The 27,298-nt window shown below is 42.8% G+C and overlaps 1 protein-coding gene across 2 annotated transcripts; it reads right to left on the bottom strand.

Moving 5' to 3' along the window:
- On the bottom strand, positions 1 to 27,199 carry PTPN11 (protein tyrosine phosphatase non-receptor type 11). 2 transcript variants are annotated; one of them, XM_080559389.1, is made up of 16 exons: positions 26,997 to 27,199; positions 22,966 to 23,088; positions 21,670 to 21,864; positions 20,486 to 20,678; positions 19,098 to 19,214; positions 18,470 to 18,583; positions 14,081 to 14,177; positions 13,410 to 13,489; positions 13,136 to 13,294; positions 10,371 to 10,502; positions 9,317 to 9,471; positions 8,611 to 8,678; positions 8,275 to 8,426; positions 4,966 to 5,078; positions 4,664 to 4,765; positions 1 to 3,485 (listed from the first exon to the last, which is right to left on the bottom strand). In XM_080559389.1, the coding sequence occupies exons 1-15, from the start codon at positions 27,008 to 27,010 to the stop codon at positions 4,696 to 4,698; spliced, it is 1,782 nt and encodes a 593-aa protein (XP_080415515.1). In that variant the 5' UTR covers positions 27,011 to 27,199; the 3' UTR covers positions 1 to 3,485; positions 4,664 to 4,695. The 2 variants fall into 2 exon arrangements, with proteins under 2 accessions (XP_080415515.1, XP_080415516.1); XM_080559390.1 differs by having other exon boundaries at positions 4,668 to 4,765; positions 26,997 to 27,198.
- Positions 27,200 to 27,298: the final 99 nt, after the last annotated feature.

Here is a 27,298-nt window from a genome sequence, read left to right on the forward strand (position 1 = left end):
TTTCTATACATGAACTATTATTTTAATGTCACATTTTGACAATTGTAAATGGTCTACAGAACGTATGTGGGCAAAAGGCAATAAGCGAGTCTTTTGAAACACTAGATGTATAATAAACAGCGCATTATCAACATTTACATGATTCACATCAAATTGATGACATCCTAAATGTATTCCTTTTAAAGGATAGAGATTTTTTCAATAAAATATTACAATTTCATTTAATACTCTGGTACAATACTTCATACATTGCAGGAAAAAAAAAATAAATGCAAGGTCTACTCCACCTAGTAAGAGGATCCTTTTTCATTAGTCTTTAGTACTGTAATAAACAAATCACAATAATGTCATAAATAAACAGGCTTGAAATTATTAATTACATGTTTCACTATTTAAAAGGGAAAAATTAAAAAATTAATTTGAAATAATGGAAAACCAAAACCTGACAACACATCCTAGTACCAGCTGTGATTTTTCCCATCCCTACAATCAAAAAGGAAACAGGTTTTATAACTTCGTTAGCCATATCCTGGTTAATTAGGTTTCAGACACATATCTCAAGAGGGAAAAGTAAAGTTTGGTCAGGATTAATAGGAGAACCAATCAGTCCTAACAACAGTTAGCTGAAATTAAAGTGTACGCTATAAAACATTCAGTAAAATGAAGTCAGCAGCAAATTCATGCTGGCATAAATTATTGTGCCTTAGGAGTTGGGTTAAAGTTTCCCTTGTGGTGTAAAGTCTCCTAGACCAGAAGACTTCAGAACCGCATCCCTTTTCCGTTCCACTGATACAGCAACAGCTTGTAGATCAATGCACAAAATGTCCCTAAAAAACTCCCCAGAAATACATGAAGCTCCCGTATTCGCTCATCTCCTCTGAACCAAAGGACATTTCTCTTTCTCACTTCATCCGTCATAAAATCCAACCATTGCTTAAAATAATTTAAAAAACGCTCTAAGAATGATCCCTCTCTTGCTTGTGCATGAAAGGCAGACAGAATTTATTTTGCAAGGTTTACCCTTTGGTATTCAGCAGGGCCCAACACTCCACTAAAAAGAAGTGGAGTATTTATTCACAATCCTTCAGGTTTTGCTCCCCTCTCATTGACATTCTTCTGCCGTATGCTCCCCAGGATTAACACACATTCTGGAGTACGAATACCCTGGCTCCAAAAAAAAAAAAGGAAAAAATCCTACAGTGGCAGGTTCTAAACAGCTAACATAAGGTTATAAGAGGCAACGTTTTGTTGGCCATGGAACTGATGACTGTTTATACAGGTCAATCATTTAAGACACATCACATTAACCAAGTTGGTAACAGAGTTCAGATTCATTCAGGATCCTTCTCGTTTCTCTTGACTTTTCCTTTGACATTTCAGTTCGGCACAGAGTAGCTCCAAACCTGAACCACCTTCCACCTCGCTGTAACGTATGAAGTGTAGAAGTTGTCTAACTCTACACAAAGTTTTAGACAAATATTGAGATTGCTGTCAATTGCTCTATGCAAATACCAACACTTATAACTGATCCCTGTTCAGCAGGATGAAGCTGTAAATAGGGACAGGAAAAGAGGCAGGCAATGTAAAATAGGTATCTCACTACCAGATGAATAGATTTCTCTCTCATCTTGACGAGAAATTTTAGATCAAGATAGGGCACAAATATCATGACTAGGCTGTAAGGCGATGACGCTGAAACACATTATGGTACGCTGGTGACAGGAGTTCCAAAAAAACCCAAAACCTCAAAAGACAAAAAGGACAATAGGCAAAGTAACAAAAATTCTGCTTAACATTAAAGAAGCACCTTCATTCAGTTCCAAGTGTTCAAATATTTAATTTTGCAAAGCACTCTCAGGAAAAGGTAATGTAATCTCCCACTTAACCTTTCACAAAGCTGCATTAATTACATTCCAGGCTTCAGCATCATTTCGCGAGGAAGGCCGATAACGCCACGTCATTGGCCCTGCACCCTCGCATACAGCAACTCAACGCAGTGCTCGCCATCTGCACGTGCTGTAGGAAAATGGCAATAATTCCTTAACCGCCTAAGTCTTCCCCAAAAACACGGGGAGAGACGTTGGTAAGACACCACTGGCACCTACCCCTAGGCACCGATTCTGTCGCTAGTGCACACACGCCGTCGGGGACGGCTCCGAGGGGAGCTTCTGCTCCAGGTATAAGACAAAGCAAACCAAGTGAAGAAACCCAATTACCTGGCAGCTTAACGGCAGCTCTTAGTTCTAGAGCCTCTAGAAGAGGGTTTTGTTTCACTGACAACAATCGGAAGTGGTTTCAGATGAACAGGAACGGCAATTTTAATGCAGCTCTGAAAGGCACTTCAGGTAGAACGGTGACAAACTCCTGTCTGATGAAACGAACTGGGACAAGCCTGCCGGCCTGGCTGCCCGCGCTGCCCTTTTGCCAAGGCAATTGCAGTGGGCAGCGAGCTTCCATGCACTGCTTCCCCCACGCAACTTTAATTTAGCCACTTACACTATCGTAAGGCCTTACTAAAGACAAAACCAAACCAAACCAGAAGGCCTAGCAGCTCCCACCTCCCCAGGAGAAGGGGGGAAGAGGGTTACCTTAAGGTAAGAGCCTGCGCAGTGGGTGACTTGTTTCACTCTCTTTTTAATGTGCTGTCAAGGTGTTAGCATGCAACTTTTAAAATTCCTTTCACTCTACAAGTCCAATCTCCTGCTTAATAGATGAACACAGACAAATTAACAGAGACAGTATCCTCACAAACCACTAGGCCACTGTGCCTTTTGAGAGATACAGTAAATTTCTATTTTGGGTCGAGATCACATAAAAAGAAACTTCATTTGATGTAAAGACTACCTTACAAAATTACTCCAAAATAGCCCGTCCAGCCACTCAGCTAAGTTGTAATCAAAGCCATCAGTTACCACAAAAAGCATCTTCATATACTGCTCACCCCTATGAAACTCGGTCTCAGTTTGAAATGTATTAGGACTAGTTTTACCACGTAGCTGATTCTATTCACACTGGTGATCCACTGTTTTCGATCAAGTATTGTTCCCATCAGTATTTTACATTAGTGTAACGGATTTATCCATACCATTGTTCTCCCACCACCCACCCCCAGAAATCCCACAACGGCTCAAATGAAGAAAAAAACACAACACCAAAACCAACTAATAGCCATACTGTGAAACAAAAATACTATTTAAAAAAAAAAAAGGCATGGATGACAGTCCAACAGTTTGCTGGATTCAAAACTGACTCTACAAAGTAGTTGCCTACATTGTAGAAAGGATTTCCTTTTATTTGGAAAATAAGCAATTGTAAATCAGGTATTGGAGAGAAGAGATATAAACAATCTTTAGATGGTCTTAAGTTTTGCCTACTGTTGAAGGATTAAAACCGTAAATTAAAAAGGTACCAAGCCTTCAGAATTCACCATTCATGTGAAGCTTCTTCCATCTCTTTCTTGACCTTTTTAAAAACCATATTCATTTCTAGAAAAGGAGGAGAGAAGAAAACAAAAACTATTTAGGTCAAAAACAAACAAAAACAACAACAAAAAAGAGCGGTTCATTCTTATTCTGACATTATACAGAAGTGCTCGCTTTTGACTCAAGAAAGCCATAAACTCAACTGAGAGTCTCAAACCTTGCTCGTAAGCTGCATGGTGCTTTGGCAGTAGAAGATGAGATTGTGTATTTGAGATTGTGGAATAAATGGAATAAGTTTATGTAGAAGATGAGGTTGTGGACTAAATGGATGAAGCATACTTACAGTTACCAAGTGGAAAAGGGAAAATAGGATGTCTGAGGTCTTTAAAAGCACAGGGGGAAAAGATGATGAAAGGCTTTAGGTTAGAATCCAGAAGAAGTAAATGACTAAAGAAAGACACCTTAAATTCCAAACTATTCCTCTGCTATATTCACAGCCCATTAACTAAAGTATCAGATATCTGATTAGCTAATAACCAGTATATACTCAGTTGTCTGACTGCACAAACCAAAGTGTAATAGCTACTTAAAACATAACAAGGAGATTCTACCGACTTCTCTTTCAGCAAAAGCAAGGATTAAATTTTACTAGTATGACAACAACAGTACAGAAACATTGATTTTGAAGATTTCACTCTTGGCCGACAGTAGTTCAAAAACTTCACTAAAAGGGCCATCATATTAGATCAGTTTCACTATTTTCTTCCAGTATCTGCTCCCGCCACACAGGCACAGCAGTAATCTTGCTTAACACATCTTTTGTGAGGCTGAGCATTACATTAAGTGTTCTCTGAATCTCTTTAGATGCGCACAAATCCTTAGCATCAACCAGGAGCAAAGACCACTTATTAATGACATGGGAAGTTCAGACTGTAGCTGCCACTCATTGTACAGAACTCCAGTCTCCTGAACAATAAAGATGTCCAGCCTATGTCACTGGTGAGTCAGGGCATGAGGACAAAGAACAAACTACCGAGCCAATACTCCACGTTGTTTTGAAAAGGGTAAATACAGATGCACTTGATCAAAATTAGTCTCTGGAATTTAAATTCCTTAAGGGTGGAGGGATTACATGCGTTTCAAGCATCAGGAAGTCTTCTTACAGTTCAGTTTTGCATACATTTTCTTCAAACCCCACAACTCCAGGCCAGATACGCAGAGTCACTCCTGAACATACATACCTGCCTTTGCATGGAAGTCTCTGTACATCCTCTCATCTGAAACTTTTCTGCTGTTGCATCAGCCCCACATTTTCATATACTCTAGCACTATCTTCTCTCATTCTGAAATGAAACAAGTGGTTACAGTCGGAATAATCCTGTTTGAGAAAACCGTGTACACTTAACACAGCGACAATTTATTTTGCTTAATTTAGCTTAAGGGCAAAGCACAGGGCAACAGTGTAAGGGCAGGTTCTGTGATAACTCGTTCAAGATCACTGAAAATTAGTATAGTTCAAAACTAACAACAGAAACTAACTTACTCTGGACACGTTGGGGTTGGGGTACAGGGTGGAAGAGGGCTCTGATCCCCACTTGTCTGGTCCGATAAAGAATATTTAATGTTTGTGTACTCATGACCTTTTCTTTTACTCTTCTGTGAAACAAAACACAGCAAAAAGCCAGCTTTAAATAACTAATAGAAAACAATAATTGAGGGAATACAGAAATTACTTGCATAACTAACCATATTTGTGTTTAGAAGGGTTTGTCTGTGAACACGAGAGGGCTTGGTTCTGTAGATAATGCACACAAGACGAACGGGACCTAAAGCTTGGCTTTATTTGTTGAAAAACGGGGCTCTTCAGGTCTTACAGTAATATCCCTCTTCCCACCACCACCTCCAGCAGAACACACCAGCCTTACGAACCAGCACTCGTACGCAACCTTCGTCTTACTTGGCAGACGAAACCACGTTTCATTCTTTAACAGACAGAACCAGCCAGTGGGCCTCCCACTGACCTTATTTCCATCGCAAAGATGTGGCCAAATGAGTAACAACACTGTTTGTGAGATCTCTAATAAAATAACATCCTAGGCCATTAGATTTGATATAAAAAGAACCCAAGCTGTCATTTATATTCTGTAACATATGTTACAAGCTGCAGCCAATTTTGCTGGCATTCATCTAAAGATACCAAAGGCTCCAGCAAGCAAAGCTACAGGAAGACCGAGGATTCTTTTTCTCTGTTTTCGAGGCAAACATCCGCAATGCATACACACTCCGCAACCTACATCTAAATTAAAGCCTTCCTTTACAATTTTACAGGATGTTGGCTTTTTGTTTGTCTCATTTTGTTTTTCAAACGCTCAAGCAAGTACTACCCGACCGACCTGAGTCGATCTCACAACAGAGGCTGTCAGAGCCTCTGCGGAGATCTGGCTGCTGCCTCCCCATTAACGAAGCTCTGCACAGCATTTTAAGTTCAAGTTTTTCAAGACGGTCTTCTGAAGCTTGCTCAACTTTTTAAGTTATTTTACAGAACTTCTTCCCATCTCAGCCACCCACCTACTCCTGACAAATCACTTTCCGACAGACCACCAGCCCAGATTAATTGCCTGGAAGGCTAAAATAAGACACAATAAGATTTAAACAAAATGCAAAGGTGCAAAGTGCTGCATTTGACAGTCTTAGGAGTACAAACCCACTACCTGCCAGTAAGATTCTCAAGTCTAAAACCAGAGCTCGTTTTTTTTTTAACCACATGACGAATGGCAGTTCAAGCTATAGATATTTTATACAGTAAAAGCAATTAAAAGGAATTGATTGGTTCTTCTAGTACTTAAGCTGATTGGAACAGATAAGCCAAGATAAAGTAGGTATCTGGCTTCTCTTCCTTCAGCTTAATTCACTGCAGTTATCCTTTCTAATTCATAAGAAAAGAAATGTGGTAAGAACTACTTGTTTCCTAGATGTAAGAGAATAAAAACATTTCCAGGGGAAAATAAATAAATAAAATAAATCCGTTTTCTCCACTTGTAAGATGACAGGCAATATCTAACACTACGCTTAAGTCTAAGAAACCTCAGCATTGCAATGCCAACAGGGAATGCTGGCAAAGCAGGGATTTTTTTCTGAATATAAAAAAATGCAGGCACGTCTGTGAACGGCCGCAGCTAAACGTACACAGCCACCTCACCCCAGCTGGCTGCAAGTGCTGTGTGACAAGAGGCGCTGTTTGCCCGGGCTAGCTAATGCAGCTGCTGAGTTTCTTCATCAGAGCTGGCTTGTGTTCATCCAACTTGAGAAGCAGACAGGCAGCGCGACCTCAAACTCTTTCCTACGTACGTGCCTTAACTCACTTCACCAGCTTTGTTCAGCTTTCAGGTTTTACTATGTGTAACTGTAATTGAAGCAAATGTAGAGAAGAAGGTTCAAGAAGTTACAGCTTCTCAATACGCCAAGTTTCATTCCCAAGCTATCTTTTCGGGGTGAAATTCAAGCATTTCCTACAGTACTGTACTGATCTACATAAACAATTTGTTTCTGATCTCCAAAAACATGCTTTGTAGCATTCCCAATTTGCCATCTTTCCCCCCTGCCCCCGAATATTAGTTCCTATAGTCAAAGTGTTGCTTCTGTCTGAAAATCACCATACTGTTTTATTCCTGTGGCTGCCACCAGCCCTTACAGGTCAAGACCTCATGACGTGAAGCGATGCTCAATTTCCAAATCAAGAAATTTTTATTCTTGTGCCTCCTGAGCCAGTAATCTAACAGAGGATGAAACAGAACTAACCCAGCCTGATGACTAGAGGAGAAATGCACTGCTCCACTCAATATCAAAATACCATTCAAAACACATCACAGCAATCAAGAAGTTACAGAACTGCTTCGTAAATGGCAGCAGCAGAAAGAGACCATATTCAAAAGCTGAAGATACAAGGCTTGCATAACACCCATGCAGAGGTAGGAGGGAGCTCTAAGGTGCAGTCAGATGACAAAGGGGAAAAAAAAAAGTACACCTGAGGGAGTTCTTGTTCTTCACTTTGTGTCTAATCAGCATCAGAGCGCACAACAGCTGTCCTGGGGAGAGGAATAAAGTCTCTACCCTCTCTGCTGAATGCATCTACATCACATAGGCAAATGTAAAACAAGCTCTGCCACACTCCAAAGAAGCCAGAAGCCACGCAGGAGTGCAAAGGCTGAGCTGGCACATTCCATCTCTAAAAGAGGGATTACATCTCACACCTGGCACTGCACTAACCATGAACATGAAGCTCCCCACACCTGCCTGATCAGCTACCTGGTTTTATCTCCTCATCAGTATGCCAGCATCCCAGATGACCAGAGGTTAGGGTAGAAAGTGAAAGCAACGGGGGGTAGAAAGTGAGTTCTTTATAACAAAACTATGCACTCAAATCCTGCAGTCCTTTACAGAAGGTGCAATGGGGTACCTGAACAGGAGGAATAAGGGGGGGGTCTCGTGTTTGTCACCACACATTCCAAAGCTCTTCTCATCACACCAAATCACTCTAAGTGACTTTTGTTGGACAATGTACTGCAGGATCACCAAACTCATTCTTCACAATCTTTTAGTCCAATATACACTGCTTTAATTTTAGTTTTCTAATTCCATCTAACAATTTAAGTAGTTCTTAAGCACAGTGAACTGAAGTACAGGCTACCATCTCTGAACACAGGTTCCAAACCCAGCCTTTTCACAACGCATTGGTTCCACAGTCAGCAGGCAAGCAAATGAGCAACTCTGCTCCCCACTCCCATGATAACATGCTCCTATGTAACATTTTATACTTCATACTTTTACTTTTCATACTTTAGGACAACTATACCTGCTCCTCTTCAATTCTGCGCTGTAGCGTTTCAATGTAGTGCTGTACTGCCATGTAAATAAATCTGTACTGTGCTTCTGTCTGAACCATTCCTGACCGTTGTGATCTCACCATCTGAATGGTCTTTGGAACATCAATATCACAGTCCACACCTGTGAAAAATCATCATGATGTTAGGAACAATAAAATAAACTTCGCCTTTGGAGGACAGACTGGTCTGGTCACTTGTTCCAGCAGAACACAGCACAGCTGAATGCCCTTACAATTGTTTTACTGTGACGCATCGGTGACCTATGTCAATATCCCAGTAGAAAATAAAAGTGGCAGGAAACCTACCTTTTTCTCTGATTATGTCAATAAGAATATCAATCACAATGAAAGTTCCCGTTCGCCCAATTCCAGCACTGTAAAAAAAGGAAAATTAATCACTTTGCTCTCTCTGAACAAACACCAGAACACTTACCCAAGCTACGAGTCCAACATCTAAGAAACATTAGATTTCCTAACTATTAACCAAAGCCAAAAACCAAACCATGCAGACAAAAGTGACTACAGACCTAACTTTCACAGAAGAGACAGAAGTCATAACAGCAGTTTCTGTATGGTGGGGTTTATTAACAACCTTGAACCAGAAAGCACTACAAGAATTTGCTTTACAAAAAAAAAAAATCATTTATATGTTGAGAATGAGGAGTGCTATCTCACTCATAAACGGTGGAATTGGAAACCAGAATTCCCATGAGCCTGCACCTGAAATATATCTAGGCAAGACTGGCACCACCTCATACAACACCATAAATTCTTATTGATACAGACATGCACACTCCAAAAGACAGCCTGCTTAGAAGACAACCATTTGACATCCAACCAACATACATAATTTCCCCAGAAGTAAAGCACAAACACCTTGGCAGATAGAAGTCTGAAGAGCTCAACGGGAAAGTTGCCTTCCTTTAAAGTTTTCAGCTTGTCCCTGCCACCCCTCCCCAAAAAAGGATCCAACAGAACTCTACTGATGGAGGGGCTTAGCACATCACTGTACCTGCAGTGGACCACTACTGGTCCTGCGTCAGAAATGCTTTCTTGCTTATGGTGCACCTCCTCTAGAAAGTCTAGCACGCCACCAGGGTCACTTGGGACTCCGTGATCGGGCCAAGTTCTGAAGTGATACTGCCAGACTGTTCTCTCTGTGTTCCCCTGGAAGGAAGATGCCAACATGTGAAAACCAAATCATTCAAATCAAGATCCAGCTACAAGCATTTACTCGGCAAAGTTGAGTCATATCAGAAGGTGGCATATCCAACCTTCTGCCCAGTATCCGTGTCACCACAACTCATTTAAAGGAGGGAACAGGCCAGAGTTCTTCCAGGTCTGACAAGTCAATCACGCCACCAGCTTCCATAGCTCCCTCTTTTTCTCATGTAGCTGCTTCCAACATTTCCATCCTCACCTTTAGAAGCCATGGCAAAGCCCTGTCTGAGGGTAACCAATGGTGAATGCCCTTCAACTGCCAGACTCCTCATTCACGTATGCCATAGCGTCATTTATCTTACACGCTTCTTCGCACTCTGTTCCAAGCCCACGGACACATCAGTCTAATACATCCTGTTTATTTGCTTCTTCCCCAATTATTTTGCACCCTCATCCAAATTGTTCCTTAACAAGGACGTGCTATTTCCACACTAGTTCACTGTTCACTTCCTCACCTTTGATATGCTTTAAGTGCTCTTTCTAGATTCTGGACCCCATACAACCAGTTTCTTCTACTACAACCATCTCCATGAAAGGACAACAACAAATGCTTAGCTGGACTGAAGTGCAATTACTTAAAAGCACTATCATGCTTCTTTCCAGATTTCCTTAAAGCTCTGTAGCCAGGCATCTTGTACCAAAAAGTGCTTAGGTATAAGAATCTTCAGTTAGCCCAAGGACAAAGAGGAAGATGTATGGAGCTAAAGCTGGAGCTTCAAAGAAAGAGGCAGGGCTCAATTTATTAATCTCCTAGTGCTTTTATTGATTCCAGAGAAGTAGTCTTTCTGCATTCTTTTCCTGATTTGCAACCTAGATTAAAAGGACAGAGTTACTGACATACCTACCTGCCCAACTTTAGAAAGCTTAAGCTCTCTTAGCGTGTAATCGTGTGCTGCACTCTCCTTAACGTTCCTAACGCGCATAACTCCGTACTCCTTTAGGGAATATTCATCAGGCCAGTACTTGACGCACTTACTCTGCAAGATTTAAAATTAAAAAAAAAAAAAAAGATAAAAAAAAGTAATCAACAAGAAGAAAGACTGGTTCGTAAACTGCTTAAACAAACACTTTTCTGAAAGCTTTCATTTCTGAATACACAGAAGGCAATTGCTAGCACTGACCGGACAGCTAGCTGCCAAGGTGAAGTACATTTGAGGGGAAAGTTTCTTTTCCCCATAACAAAAGACTGGATTATTTCAGACAAAGAGATAACATTCAGTCTCTCCTTTCAGCAGGTTTCATGATCATCTTAGTACCTGTTTTGCCTTAATAGTTTCAAAGCCCACGGATTAAAATAAAGTTACTTATACCTCTACCCAGCTAGTGGTTTCAAAATATCAAGAGAAGCTTAAGCACATAATTCCCTACTTAGACAAGATGCCTTTTTTTTTTGGTGGTGGTTTTTTGTTTGTTTTCTTTTGTTACTTTTGCCCTTTTTCCCCTGCCTTCTCCAAAAGGGTACAAGCTAAAGAAAAGCTGATGTTCAGTGCAGAACCCTGAACACAAGACCAGCTGGTACAGCAAGTCCAAGCCAGAACATCCGATGTTAAAACAAGCATTACTCTGACAGAACGGATGCATGTATTATCAGCCTAATGGACTACTGCCTACAAAACACCACTTTAGTTTGTGAGCATTTGTTTGCTGCTTCTTTAGTGCACTGTAAAACATGTTCAGAACCCTGGGCAGATCTAAGACATCTCACAGTTCCTCACTTTCTTAAGCAAAGTGCTCTTGAAGTCATCTCTGATCCAGAGATTTCTCTCCTTCCTGCATAACTGAAAGCACCTTGGCCTGAGATAAAAAAAGCTTTCGTTTTCTATCAGAACTGTTATTTGCAATTCTTGAAGAATTTAAATAGGCTCCAAGAAAAAAAAAAATCAATGTATGCAGCACTGATTAAGTAATCAGGCATTAAAGTGTTTTATACAGCCAGAGCGCAGTAAGCAGGCTTAGCACAATTTGGAAAGAATCATAGAGAAAGTGAAGCACAGCCCCATTAGTAGGTTATCCAAAATAAAGAGGCATATTCAAGGCAGCTCTTCCAAAGCAACCCCATAATTTATTTTTCTTCTTCCAAGAGAAAGATCTAAGAGGAAGATCACTGGAAAGGGGTAGCTTCCCTCTCCTTCAGAGCACTCTTAGGAAGAAAACACAAAACACGCTCCTTTATAAGGGGTAATGAATGGAAGTTTACTAATCCTAAAATAAAATAAAATAAATAAAATCCACAAAATAGACCCTTTGGTTTCTAGAAACAACAGCAATGGAAGCTGTGATACTTAGATGAAGAAAAAAAGCCCAAAAAATCTACAGCTGTTTGTCCTCTGCACGTTTATGCAGGCTTTTCTTTTGTGGCAGCGGTAAGGAGCTCCTGCAGTTATCAGCCATCCACTGAAAAATATTAGCTGTACTTTCCACGTGAACTTTTTTGTGAAAAGTGACACTAATCTATGAGAAGAGCTTTTCCTTCAGAAACAAATCGATGGTTTAATGAAAAAGGTGGACAATGGTATGTGAAAAAAAGGAGAGAAACTGAAAAAAAAGAAAACTATTCAGGAAACATTAAGAAGATCTGAAGCAACACATTCCAAGGACAAAGCTACACTACACAAGGGAATTGGGATCTGAGCATTGCCAGAATATCAGAATTAAGTTGCTTCCTATTCTTTCCTGCCATATGTCATTAGAACCCAGAAGAAAAGTAACAGCTTCAGATTTGCCAGAAGACAGCGAATAAGACAATCTCTGTAATTTAAAGGTAAAAGTGAGGTTCCTGGAATCCACCACCGTAGGAAAAACCTCCTCTTTTAACGCAGTAAATATTGCCAGAGCAGTGTGCAAGGTGCTCACAGACCACAGAGGCTGAATAGGAAGCCGTGTTCATGAAGAACGGAGCAGTCAAAGGACCCAACTTCAGGAACAGAAGTGCTAAATCATCCCTGACTGCGAGATTCTTAACCTGGTACATTTACAGCCAGAATCGCTAGCTCAGCACATGAGAATCTTATCAAATTCAAGCACAGAAAGTAAAGTCGGAAGTGAGAACAACCTTCTAGTACAGTCTAGCAAGTGTGACCTGAATGAGGTGATGCTGGGCTATTACATTGCAGTTTCTAGTTAAAAAGCAACATCCTCTTATCCTGTAAATTCATCTTTATAGGAATAAAATCCCACAATTTGCTTTTTTAGTAAAGTCTACACAGACTTGGTAAGCTAAAATAAATGGCAATATATTTTTTTAAAAAACAAAATAAAAAAGAAACAGGGAATTTACCCCTTCAGGTATGCAGAATTGGCTACAACATCCAGCCTTCCAGTGTCTCATTCCCGGAATAACTTCATAATGCAAAAGTTCACATTCAGCTAAAATTTAATCAGTCAAACCTTACAAAAGGGAGGACGTCGTGATATGACAGGAGCACACCCTCAATTCCCACAGGTACCAATAGGAGAGGAACACCCAGCACCTTCCAGAAACAGGTCTCCAAAGACCGTGGTGGCACAGCAGACTTCAGCACGTGAGTTAATATAACCAGGTCTGTTCAGCCCTTACTTGCACACAAATGCCATGACCTTTCCTGAGGCCAGTTCAAGATTCTGTTTTTACCTTTCCTCTTTCAACTTCTTTTGTTGTCATAACAATAACTCGAGAATTCTCCTGGAAGACCATCCTCCAAAAATCATTCACTGTATTCTGTAGGCAACCTTGAGTAGCAATGTAGCTTTTTTTTGGCTTCGAGTTGTTGCACTTGGTTTCAAACTCGGGCTAGAGACAAGAACAATTTAACAAACAGTGACAAATGTGATTTTTAGAAGACTAACTTCAATCTAGGAGGGCAAGTTAAAAAGTGGGCATGGGCTGTAGGTAGGAGCCTACTTACCATAATAATATTAGCATTGATATAGTCTGAAACAGGTTCATTCGGATCACCATCGTGTAGAACAACTCTGGTGTGATCAACTGGAAGAATACGTGCATATATACATATGTTAAGCAGCTGCATCCTACAACTGTGAACATACAGCTACTTTTAAATATTCAACAGATAGGTACATTCCTTATTGCTACCGGAAATGACTCAATTGTCACATTCTGTAAATTAGCAGCTAGAATACTCAGCTTTTTCTCTTCCCCACTTCTTTAAACAAGTGTCCAGCTCCTAACAACCTGGACCAACACGAGTTTTTATCTAAGTCAACACAAGTGGGCTCAAACACTGCAAGATTTGCACCATGCAGTTTTGTACCACCAATTAATCCTCTTAAGTGTGAGCATTCCAGTTAGCTGAATAACAGTTTAGAGATGTGACGCTTTTAAATGAAAGCTGGAGACAAATATTACGGAATCAAAATATCTGCGTGTACCAAGTGCAAATGTTTGAACAGAGATTGGAAATTGTACGGACTAATACTGATAACATAAAAGTGGAAGTTATCATTAAAGAGAAGAGAAAGCGCTCTGATGCTTAATTAACTCTGTATTCACCAGCTTAAAAAATAAAGCAGAGAAAAGTAACAGGCTTATATTATAAAGGAGGAAATCAGTACTTACAGGGTAATATGTTTTTGTATCTATTTTTGTTTTTGTTTTCTTGACGCTGACCTTCTTTACGACTATAGAGAAGTTTGCATTCTTGCTGCTGTAGAGTCTAAATGAAAACAGCAAAAATAACCGGTTTCAATAAAAGCATAAAAAAGAGGTAGAGGCTGTTTCACCACAATCACAGTTACCCTTTCCTCGCAAAAAGGATGATAGTTGATTATAATGCCAATCAATAGTCAGAGAGAGAGAAAGGAAGGGGGAGGGAGATCCCAGGTTTCTCCAGTAGGTTTCTCCATTCAGACTAAGTACGGCACTGCTTCCAAGGTATGAAACGACAGTGACAGAAACACAGGAGCATGAATGACAAGGCAATTGAGTTTTAGTGAGTTTTCCACTCAATAAATTATACACACCTATGAATACAAAATTTCATTAAGCCACAAACTATAGCCTCAAAGTTTTCACGATATTGTTCTGACCAAGCAGACTCAAGTTGGTCCCTCAAATTTTTTAGCTGGAAAAACACTGCACAAAGAAGGCATAATTGTCTGCTAAAGTCCGCAACAAAATTTTGTATGTGGAAATTTGGACACCTGAAAAGGCACTCAAAATAAATCAGGTAACACGAGCAGCATTCTACAGAGCAGGTCCGAACAGAAACATTTATCAATGTCCATTGCCAACCTGCAAAGGAGTAAGATGCTTTGTAATCCTGGGTTCATTACCTGAGCTGTGCTGGCTTCCTCTAGCCCTTACCTGCCTTCCTCCCCTGCTTCAGCTGCAGCCAACCTGTAGCCACACTGCTGGAAAGCCCCCAGCCAAGCCCCTGAGATAGGAAGGTTGTGTCACCGCAGTGCCACAAGAACAGATCCTCCAAGCTGCAGCCAGACCAACCCAAAACCTCCTACCTGACCCTAGTCATCAAATCGCCAAGGCCAAAGCCCACATGGGAACACTACAGCTCTTCCAAAGGAAGATGAGATGAGTAAAGTGCCCAGAACAATGTCAACGCACAACACCTGAGGGAAAAACAAAACCAAACAAAAAGCCACCAGTGCACCACCCACGGCCAGGTATGACTTGCCAAGTGCTCGAGCTGATCTCTCCTATCGACACAAGGCCATTTCATTGAACCAGCACAAAACCTTGCACAGACCTTCCCGCATTACCACTCTAGGGGCTGGGGAGGTGTTAGGTAACTCCAAACGCGGTTATCCATAAATCATCCTTGAGCAGAAACAATAAATCTGCATGGGGATTTCTCCTGTTGGCAAGGCCCCAATTTCTCAATGTCTGGTTCACAATTAATAACGACAAGGACAACAGCACTTCCATACTTCATAAGCGTTGCTTAGGAGCAAATCCACATCCTTGCAAGGAAGCTGGAGGGACGAGAATCTCAGTGCCTTTGTTCCAAGTTTTAATCCTCAAAGCAGTACCGGCCTGACTAGAAGAAACACTCGGGCTTTGGAAGCTGCTCCCTTTACTAATACCACCCTTAATACTCCTTCAGAGATTGCTCTTACTTTAAAGCTTGGGCATTTCAGGCACATTTGCTCACTTCTATTTCAGTCTCTGTGACTGTTACTGCCTCACTTGGTGACCTTGGACAATTAGGCTCATCCTAAAGCCAGGGAAACCAGAGGACAAAAGCAATACAGCAGAGCCGTGAGGTTTTGTGTTTGTGAAGCACAGACAGAAAGCACGATGCCATCAAGTGTGCTCGCTGCTCCCGGCGATGGGTGAAACAGCACTTTGCAGCAAGCTCACCTCCTGCCACACTGCAGGTCTTTCAAGTGCCATCATCACAGAGCACCTTCACAGAACAATACTTCGGAGTCTCGGCCAGGTGGAACACCAAGCAAAAGAACCAAAAGCTAAACTTTGCCAGCAGGTCAAAAAATGGAAACAATTAAGTGTGTTGAAACTAACTTCAAACATCCTCACTTCATACAGTTAATCATTACTGCTCTGAACATCCCAGAGGAGAGGTCCACGAGCAGCAGAGACTCTAACAAGCCCGTTACAGGATGTAAACAATGCAGCGATAAATCCAAAGCACAGTCCTCAAATTCATTCCACCACCCAAGCACTAAGCTCACCAAACAGTCATTTTCCAGAAGCAAAAGTGTTACAAAGGCTGTCAACATTTCTGCCTGGTGGCTAACGGGACGAGGCACATTCTTCAATATGCCTAAGGACAAGTAATTTACAGGCACCATCTGGGCTGCCAAATGATAAACAGGCCGTGCAGAGATCCACGGACAGCCTGGAGTTTGCCCCCTGCCTCCTCCCACCAAGACCGACAGCCACAGCTTACCTGAGGTGAATGAGAAAGCGTGACATTAAAACTGCTCTGAGATGGCCTTGTCTCCAGAAACAGCGCAAAACAAGGTGGAAAAAAACAAGGTTTAGGGCTGACCTCACTAACAGTAGTGAAAAGGAAAAAGAGGTGGAATGTCTCAGTAAATATTTACCATTTATTTACTTTTCGTCTCAGACTTCAGGCTTGCTAGCAAATACTTTTCTTCAGGAAAGTCGTGGGACAGGAAAACACCTTGCTTCTAAGAACCAACTGATAAATCCATTACAAGTTTATTCCACAAAGGCCACAGGTCAGCAAAGAAGTCATACGTGCCAGGTAACAGCCCAGTCATTTTGACAAATCAACGATCCGCTCCTAAACGCACTGTACAAGAGCGCTTCCCTCAAGAAAACAACATTAACTCTCAGCCTCTGGTGAGCCAGCACCAATTACAAGAAGGGCAGGCCAACCAGGGATACTTTCTCCTTTTTATGCCCTCTAAATACAAGTAAGGTGTGCTTGGAGTCTAAGGAAACTAGCAGACACCGCATGGCTAACTTGGAAATGCACGTTCAGGCTACACAACACCGTGATCATAGCACAATGTATATTAATTGCCATGAGAGGACACGGCACACCACTAACCAGCCTCAGCAAAAAGCAGTTGACTCCCAAATTCAGGTTCTAGCCACCAGAGCAGGGGGGGGGCTAAGCTTCCTGATGTGCCCGCCCCATGTCCAAGTTCATGTGTTGACCTCCATGAGAGAGACAGCTCAGAATTGAGGCCAGGTCACCTCCCCGAGAGGTCCACAAGCCACAGATGAGAACTGTTTGCGATTTTCAGCCCTGCCTGCCGTGACCTCAACTATTATATTGCACCCACACTTATAGAGAAATTTGTCACCTCTTTTTTTTCTAACTCTCACCAACGGTCTCAGAGTGCAGTCCCTACAGATAACAAGAGCAGACTGGAGCAAATTGAGCTGATGAACGTGTCTGGACAAAAAGCGTTTCATCAAAACAGCGCTTTGCAAATCCATCACTTTTTGAGAAGTTTCTTAAAATAGCATTACAAAGCCAAAAGCAGCCTCTCTGTTAAAAATCTTAGATCACAGGACTTTCCAGGTTCCTGTTGCCATCTGCTGGTGGAGTTCCACAATCCACTATGGGGGTGTATGAGATAGAGAGAGAAGTCAGCTCGTTATATTTAAGCCACGTGTAAAGCTTTTGGCTATGACCATCACGTGCGTGCAGTTAAGTCACTCCAGTTGTCAGAGAAGGGTTAGGACCCAGGCTAGACTCGAGTGGCTTGGAATACATTACACAGCATTCACACTTAATTTTCTCTACTTGAGAAATTACCAATTTCAGCTGTATTTGCTCTCAAATCTAGAGTAGCCCCCTGAAATCACTAGGACTTCATTCAAAGGAGGGAAGGCTGGGCCAGCACAGCTATGGTACACACATGAGGGGTATGAAGAGAAGAGAGAAGGAAAGGAACTGCTACTTACTGGGAAGGAAATGAAATTTCTGGAGAAAACAAAACAAAAATAAATCTCCGAGAGCCCAAGGAATATACATAATCAATGCTGCTTCACCTCAGAGCTTGTTTGTGAGGACACTGCTACTGTACTGGTACCCGTGTCACCAAGAATAACACACGCTAGGAATCAGGCCTTTGCCTCCAGATATATAAATCCAGCCTACAAGCCTCCTTCTGCCCACGTGGAGAAAAGGGACCCAGGAATGAGCCCAATTAATCGTCCTGGTGGGCCAGGTATGATGCCAGCTGTAGTCAGGCTCCCTCATGATGGGGAAGATACACGGGAGGGACTGTGCTTAGGTATTGAATGAACATCCTGAAGAATGTAATTACCTCTCAAGAAAAAGGTCAAATATTTCAATCTTTTTATTAGCAGACACGGGAGTGGAACTGGTAAGTTTTAAGATATGATCTGCCTGACACAGGAGAAGGGAGCAAGAACAGGGATCTGAAGTGATGGAGGTAGAGACGAGCCAATGTCAGGAAGGCAGTAACAGACCTCTTTTAAGCAGTACAGATTTTTGATAACATTTGAAATGTAATGAAGTACCTCAAATTCTTCCCAGAAGCCCTGCTTGACTTTATCTGTAGTCTCTGCTAGCTTGCTTAGCTCTCGCACTCTGCTTTCAATCTCTGCAGCGTTAATACGGGTGGTATTCAGAGGCTAAGAAAGACACAAAATATTAAACAGAGGTATAAGGATACAGAAGACAGCTAAAACACAAATCCCCTATGCTAAGTATATTTTATGTAGGCAATTCTAGGATCCAGGCATCTATTTGGACTTCACAACTTTACCATTCACCCAACTTTATCATTTACCCACACACCGAGGGGCAGTGAGAGTAAAGAGGAAGGGGACAGGGAACAAATGTTTTTAGATAAAGTCTCATGGTTGTTCTTCAGTACCTAAAGTTGTCTCATTTCTGGACTGGTCTTGTGATCCCTATGGACCATAATGAAGCCAAGGAAAGTTTTACTCGCATCACAAACATGAGCCTGCCACTGGCAGATAAAAACTATTAGACTTACATGACCAAGTTTGTCATAGAGTTCCATTCATTTTCACAATACAAAAGGAAAAAAATGTCTCACGGAACACATGGAAAAACCTTCTCTTCCCCGACAATATATGCTGAAGCTAACAAAATTTATTGCGGTTTTCTCCATTCACTCACCTGCTTGAGTTGCAATACTGTGCCCAAAGTTTCTACCATAGGGTTCTTCTTATAATGCTCCACTAGATCGGTCAGAGAGTCAAATTTCTCCCCTCCACCAACATCGTATTTTAGATCCTTGAAAGACAGATGCTCAGTCGTCAAAATAAACGCACTTCATCTACACTGATATCATCTTTAGGCTATGCAATATCAGAGAAATTCTCTTTAAAAACACACACAGAAAAATCTAGTAAAACCTTTCTGCTAATGGCTGGTAAACAAGAAGCACACACACACATTATGGAGGACAACATCCTTTAGGTCGCCTGATTGAAGTCACTTTGTCTGCCTTTCCAGGAGAAGAGACTCCTCCTGAACCGAGGCTCAGTCAGCTCGAGCAGGCTACCTGAGCTACTACGGGATTAGAATGCAGGGGACGGCTTTGGAAATCAATTCACATTACGATTCAGTCCTGAAAGGCAGGCATTAACTGCCACCACGCTTATTTTGGTGAAGTGATTCTGGCTTTTTGTTAATGTCATGAATGCTACCGGTAATTAACTGCAAAGCAAAGAAGTTTTCTTGAAAGGTTAGCATAAATACAAAAATCGACAATTAAATGTGAACGTTCTTTGTCCAAGGCATAGTTAATTTTGCCTTAATGCAGAACGGGACAGCCTCGATAAGGCACGCTACCTGATGTCTTAAGGTCTCTCTTATGCTCAGGTTCTACAAAACACATCTGTTTCAATTTGTCAATTGTTATACAATTAAAACAAAAAGTCACAGATTTGAACATTTAACATCAACCCATGGGCATGTATGAAAATACCAAGACCGTAACTTAATATTTAAATGAATATTTAAATGAACTACCCTATATTAAATTCAAGCTTTAGATTTAAAAGCGTTCCTTAGATTAAATACTCAAATTTGCTTACAGGATGTTGATCATTCTCAGATGAGGCATTATAAAATGACAGGGGAAACAGATGGACTTTAATAGATCTCTGTTTGTCCAATTACCCCTATTTTTATACAATCTATACAGGAGACTGCAGCTCACTTAAAAAGGTTCATGAACATGAAAAGCTCCATCAGCAAAGGATTTAAGACAGACTTCTGACGCAATCAAAAGCAAACCTATTAAAAGGTACTTGACAGCACAGTATAGTACAACACGATCCAGCCAGGCAAGCAGTCAAAAAAAATAACACTCCTACAATTTTGAAACTATCGAATTAGTCAATGCGATCAAACAGATGATACGTATCGCACATACAGTACCAGAGGAAAAAGGGAAAACACAGTTTGGTCTCTAGGGAAGTGTAGAACGCCCCTCCTGTTAGCATAAACCCACTGCCCATGGAAGTAGTGCTGTTAAAGAAGCTCCTGCTTCATCATACCTGGCAGTGAATCATGACGTGTGTCACTTTAGATTTCCCATCGTTACTCTCTCCTTTATCATCTCCTGTCCGGACAGAAAGAACAAAGTCCCCAGGGTGGCTTTGACTCTCACGCACAAGAAAGCTTCCATGTTTTCCTTTTTCTGTTAAGAGTTTTTCAGCTTCTCTTCCAGAGAGATGCCCATGAAACCACCTTTAAAGAAAGTAACACACAGACAGGTATGCAGCTTGTCATTCCATGGCTGAATCCACTGGGTCTAAATAGTTATTACAAAGTGAAACACTTACACTGAATTGTGCACTGAACAACAGAGTCCAGGTCTAAAGAAAGCCTCACAATTTATAAAAAGAACCCTAACGCTTGGAAGCATACCTGTACATACACACAAGTGATTACAAAGCACTTCAAAGCAGGCACTTCCACAAGCACTGAAATTTGCATTTCATGCAAGCTTCAAACAAAGCTTTGATTTGGATCCCCTACAACAGTCCAAATGGATTCCCTGGTGCCCAATAAATGCGAGCTTACACAGCAACCTTTTCCTCAGTCGAGGCATTTACTCGTTCTATTTCCTTCATAACGACACGCTTTCCCAATAAACCTGTGGGAATTTAGTATCTTTGATAATATTTTTCCTTGTGTTTTTTTTCAAATTCTGACATCTACTGGCCACAGAGGTTTATTTCTGACATGCACAGACTTCTTCAGTATGTCAAAAGTCTCAGGTTCTCCTTATGAGCCATGCTCCTAAAACCATGAGTTTGAGCAGTCTGAATTCATGCATGCCATTCACTTTCCTAAACTTATGCCCACTGCTGGAAAAAAAAGGTGTATAAAATTACCCCCAGAAATATTACTGCAAAGGCATAACGACTTCAGGAAGCACTTGGAAAATTTCTATAAAAAAAACTTTCTCCCAGTAAAAATCAAGGCAACTTTGTCTTCCTTTTTTAGCATTTTATCATGCCAGGAGGAAAGCTTCAAGACCTATTTTTTTCAGCATAGATTGTTTTACCTTTAACCATGTTTGTCAGTCTGCTTTTCAAGTAACCTCACTGAAATCAGGGGGATTACTTTCAGCATGACAGTGGCTACCCGCATCAAATGGAAGCCAACCCTAAGGAGATAATGTGCATTTATGAAGAAGTGCAGGGATACCGAGGCTTCCACCACTATTTCTGACCTTTCAGACGTAGGATCAGCACAGTTCAGCGGATACTTCAGCTCTATGACGTCTCCGTTCTTTTCTTTGAGCTGCCCATGGTGTTCCATGTAATACTGCACTAACTCAGCCAACGTAGCAAACTTCTCTCCTCCATAGAGGTCATAGTAGTCTCCTGTGTTCTGGATCTTGATGTGGGTGACAGCTCCAGTTCGTCTGATGTTTGAAACAAAGGAAGAAACCATACAAATCAGCTGATTTCCAATCAATCACCTTTACATTTGTTGTTTTGTTGTCCAGGTTGGAGAAATCTAGACTTATATTTGTATCACTTTCCAACAGAAACCTTGCAAAATAGCTAACCTAGTGCAGCTCTGAAGTGTATGTACTTCAGCCACATCTTGGTGGCTTGCGAGAAGGGGAAGTGGCTGTCCAAGAAAAAAAAAACTTAATTCCATAACGGGGATTCTCCAAGCCCATATAAGCTCTGTGGTCCCACGATATCCAACAGAAATCCCTCAGACCTGCACGCACAAGCACGAGGGGTGGAGGGGTAGGGAAAGAAGAACCCAGCTTTCTCAGGATGTCCATCAGAGCTTCTTTCCTACTTTTGCTAGGATTTCACACCCATTTCTAGGATCCCTCCTTTACCAAACAGCTGCCTTTGCCTGATGAGGGCCGTTTGCTCCTTGAGTCTCTAGTATTCACGAAGAGCAGCTCCCTCATCCGTTAAACGGGGCGTGTTATGTCAAAGGTATCCAAGCAGCACCATTCTTATCACCAAGCCTGCTTTTCCTTTTTCCTTCATCTACTTCCTCTGCCCTCCTTTCTTTGCCCCTACCCCTGTACGCGGTGTCAGTGGGACAAGCGTTACAAAAGATCTATTTTGGAAGCTGAAACAGCACCGCAGTTGCCATCAAAGACTTGCTGACTTTTCCTATAGGAAAAAAGTCAGAGCAGCATTTCCTTGCAGGTGTTTGATCAGCAATTCAGATAAACTCTGCTACTTTTCTATGGTTATCAAGTAGATTTTTAAAGGGCATAAAGTAATGCAATTATGAATTTACTTCTGCTTCCCCAAAACTTTTCCACCTCTCTGCAATATTTGTACCCCCAAGTTGGTAAAGGTATTTGGGAAGTTCTTCATGGAAAAGAGAGGGGTTTGGGGGAAAGAGAGAAAAAAAGCGAACAACAAACTAAAAAGGGATCTGTGCATTATTTCATCTCCTACAAATAGTTCATTTGTGACTCTTTCCCAGAAGAACAGCATCAAATGGACACCCTTACCCATTTGAGAAGGAAGACGCTGAAACGTACCTCACAGAGAGCGTAAAGTCTCCTGGGTTACTTTTGCTGGGCCGTGCCAAAAAACTGCCATCGACTCCTCTTGTTAACAGTAGGTTTTCTGCCTCCACCCCAGTAATATTCGGATGAAACCATCTACGTGAAGTTAAAAATAAAGAGAACAAATAAATAAATAGAAGATCTGGTTTTCGAAGTTAATTTATATGTCAGGACTAAACAGAACAATACAACAGTTTCAAAAACAGTACTGAATCCTGCTCCTAAACTGGTAACAATTTCTGTCTTAGTAAAAGGTAGATATTATTCTTTTCATATCATATTGCAATTTTACATATCAGTAAGAGATTCTTTGCAAGTCAAAGACCTAGAGCTATACCTATTTGGAGTGCTCAGACTACAGTGATATCAAAGAGAGTCATGCAGTACAATCCGGGACTACAAGTCACCCCTTTTCCCTACTCCTGGAAGGCAGAACACTCAAAGAAACCGAAAGGCAATCAGGAAAAATACTTAAAACAAAACACCAGACAACATTTTAAAGGTTAAAGATTAAACAAAACCTCATCCTTCAGTGCACAGCTTGACCACCGGCCGACGGGGGTCAAAAGGAACTCTCTTGGGGACGACCTATTCGGTTGCCCAGCCTTCTTCCAACCTTCCTCAAGGGAACGAGGTGCCAGACCCAAGGCCGCTGCTCTGCCTTGTAAATACCATGGCGATTTGTCCGGTCCGAACACGCCGCGCTTAAATACAAGCACCGAGGAATCTCGTATCGATATTCACCACCCACAGGCAACCTAATGAGTGACTAATATAGTGCCCGGCCAGAGCAGGGCTGTATATGGTCTATAGCCAAGAAGCTGTGTCCCCACCTATGGCATTAGCTTTTGAGACTTATTCTTAGCCATTCGGTTAACGCATCTGCGCTGCCTCTTAGCTATAAGTGAGGAATTTTATTGCGCTCCTGCAGCTCCGAACTACACCTGTGCTCCGGATGAAAGGACTTTTTAAGGTGACAAACCTAAAAACAAAACAAGAATCACCATGCAGCCCGGGAACAGAGATGCGAACGCAGCAACTCAGAACTGTTCTAGTGGTTTTGTCAGGCTTTTATTTGGCGATTAAATGATCTCCTTCATCCTTCAGCGCTGCTGTGAATCAGGCACTGCGCAGGGCACAAACAAAAACGCACTTCTGCATCTGCAGAAAGAGCACGGAGACTCCTCTGTGCGCCGGGTCCTTACTTTCTCTGAAGTAAAGCAGAACGTGAGGGCAAAAAGGCTCTGCAGCCAGCCTCCTTCCAGTTGTAGAGGTGCTCCATCTCCGCAAAAATCACACAGCATTTCTAATTGTTTCCGATCCAGCCAACGTTTCACAGTAAATTGCTGTAACAGCAAAACACGCGAGCGCCTATCTAAATTTAGGGTTCTGACTTCACGACTTCAATCGGTTCAGCAACTCCTCCTGCGCTGAAGGTGACAATATTCCACCAAGCCCCGGCCCAGCCTACTCCATCCAGGCACAGCTTCCATGCAAACATGTTGGGCAGTTTTAGAGGTTCTAGAACATTCAAACCTCTAGCAAGTCATTTAAATGGGAATAAGGATTACCTACGCACCAATTTCATTTCAAAAGTAAATGATCCCTCTTGTTCATCTTGCCTTTTTTTTTTTTCTAATTAAGGATATCCTGCTTGCACTAAAAAAAATCTAGTGCATGCCACTGTACCTCTAACTGGAGAAAACCAAACCTGTGCACCATGGCTCTTGAAAAGAGTACATTAAAAAATACTTCCAAGTTATTAAAGCAAACGAGAATAAATCAGTAGGTAATCCTACATTTATCTAACGGCTATCTCAAGGTCAAGAAAAGTTCTGTTTTGATGCGGTATCACAAGAGAAACCATACAAGCAACAGTACCTAGGATGAACTGACCATTAAGTAATGTATTTTAGAGTACGATAGTTGGACTCAAAGAGCTGATAATCCATTCGCCACACTTCCAGACCCAAAATTTTTCTTCCATTAGGGAAAGACAACAACAAAGGTGTGACAACATTTTGAACAGTTTGCAACCATTTAAAATACACATGGGATTCAAGAGACACCTTTGTGTAGTTTCAATTTTACATCCAAAAATATATAAACACAAAGAGGAGAAATTATTGGAATCAGCCTTACAGATTTATTGTACTGTGACATTCCATAAAGCGCGATTAATTTATCTCCTTTCACTCACCCTAAACCTTAACGCACCTGGAAGTAACCATACACAAGCTGTTAAGAAGATTAAATAACCGAAAATTTGTAACTCAATAACAGAAGGGACTGTGCAACTTGTGCTTAAAAGATAGGTGAAAACCGTGACAGATTGTTTAACAAACAAAAACGTCACCCCCTCACACTGACACTCCTGCTCAAGGTGGCAAAAAGTTACGAAGTGCAGCAAAAGGAAAACTACATCTGGGTGAGCGAGGTGCTTACTGCACTTTATGTAACTTTTGTTCTGATGGTAACTTGTTCCCCTGCTCCCTCATCCTTGTATTTTTGGCTTTGAGTAGGAAGATGCATTTGTCAGCCACCCCAAATAGAAAAATGGGGGTGTTAGTGATCTCTGTTAAACGGTTCCGGCCCGGCGATCAAGATCTCTCCATTGAAGTTCTGCCATCACATGTGTGCTTTTGAACCTCGGTGGCCGCATCCCTTCCAAAGCTGGCAGAGCGAGCAAGAGGGCTGCGGGCGCAGATACCGGTAACACAACCCCCACGGAGGACTTTCTCTCACGCTTCCTTTTATAGGGATGGAATGCGTTTCAGCCTCTTTTTTTCTTCTTTCCTTCTTCAACCTCTATTACGAGCAGGTGCAGAGGCTACCCCAAGCAAAGGCCATCACTGCTAAGATGTACGATCAAGAAAGCAACACGCACACGCGAGCCCACGCTCTAATTAAACCGACTGCCCTCGCTGTGCAGGGCATGCTCCTCGCAGCAGCTCTGCTGGGGGGCGTTCAGCAGCACACCCTCCCAAGTCCCTTATTAGCTTACAGTGAGACTGAAATATTGGCAGAAAAGATAAAATAGTCGGGGTCTCACTCACAAAAGCACAGGGGTATCAGCTACGCAAGGAACCTTTTGCTGAAACCCACGACGCGGTTGAAAACGCAGCCTTGCAACTTTTCTAGTTTATTATTATTTAGCAAGGGGTACGGCTGCATTTCGCACAGCCAGGAAAAGATCTGCAGAATCCGTGTTTTACAAGTCATTCGCTGCCAACACGCTTCCCTCACCAAATTGAAGAGGCCGAGAAAAGAAGAAAATCAATAGATTTTTCCATGCCACAACGGGGCTTTTCTAATCGTCTCCTCAACAGCAGGAGAGATAAAATCGGTGCTGGGTCTCAGCTGTCACAACCACAGCGCCACGGAGGTGGGGAGCGGTGCTTTAATTACCCCTGTTTTTAGGCTCATCGGTTTCTAATCCTAATTATTTCTCAGCCTCGCTCGCAACTTAAAATCTAAGCTCCTGAGCATCGCTCCTGGCCTCCAGACGGCCAGCGAGGGTTTCCCAAGGGCCGCGCCGGGGTGCGCCCGAAGGACCCGGCGGCTCGTGGCGGTGTGCGAGGGGGGGAACAACCCCCAAAATAACCGGAGATGCTCCTGGGAAGACCCCACACCTCATTCCGACCCCCTTGCGGGCTGCAAACCGACCCACGCTCAGCGGAACCACGCAACATCCCGAGCGGGGAGGGAGCCACGAGGACCCCCGAGCCCAGCTCCTGGCACCGCGCACCCCAAATTTCACTCCGCGAGGAAGGGGCCGGGCGCGGCGCTGCGCACCCCGCGCCTTACAGGGAGCTGCCTGAGGAGAGGCACCAACATTTCAGGCCGGGGCCCGTCAGCGAAGCGCCTCTTACCGCTCCGCGGCCCTCAAACCCCCTCACGAGCACCAGCGCCCCCACCCCACCGCCTCAGGGGGACCGCGCCGCCCCCACAACACCTCCCCCCCCCCAACAACAACCCCAGGCCCCCGGGGCCGCCCCGCTCACCTCCGCGATGTCATGGTGACCGCCGGGGCTGCGGCCTCCCCCCGCTGCTCGGCCGCTGCTCACATGGACCCCCCCCGGGCCCCCCTCAGGACCCCCCCCCCGGGCTCTCCTCAGTGCCCCCCACCCGGCTTCTCTCCCCCCCCCCTCGGCCGCGACCGCCGGCGGCCTCGGGCCCCGCACAGCGCGGCGCGGCCCGCCCTGCGTCACCGCCGCGACATCGCCGCGCGACGCCGCCCCTCACGGGGAGGGGGGGAGGCCCGGCCGGTGCTGCCCCCCCCCGCGGGGCCCGCGGGGAACCGGGG

Source organism: Anser brachyrhynchus (assembly GCF_964034855.1).
Source record: "Anser brachyrhynchus genome assembly, chromosome: 17".
Lineage (NCBI taxonomy): Eukaryota > Metazoa > Chordata > Aves > Anseriformes > Anatidae > Anser > Anser brachyrhynchus.

Coding starts and splice junctions, on each gene's coding strand:
- PTPN11 (XM_080559389.1), bottom strand. Junction 18,584..19,097: donor CAGTATTGCAACTCAAGCAG/GTGAGTGAATGG, acceptor TGTCTTTCTTAG/CCTCTGAATACCACCCGTAT. Junction 14,178..18,469: donor GCTTCTGGGAAGAATTTGAG/GTACTTCATTAC, acceptor GTTTTCATTTAG/ACTCTACAGCAGCAAGAATG.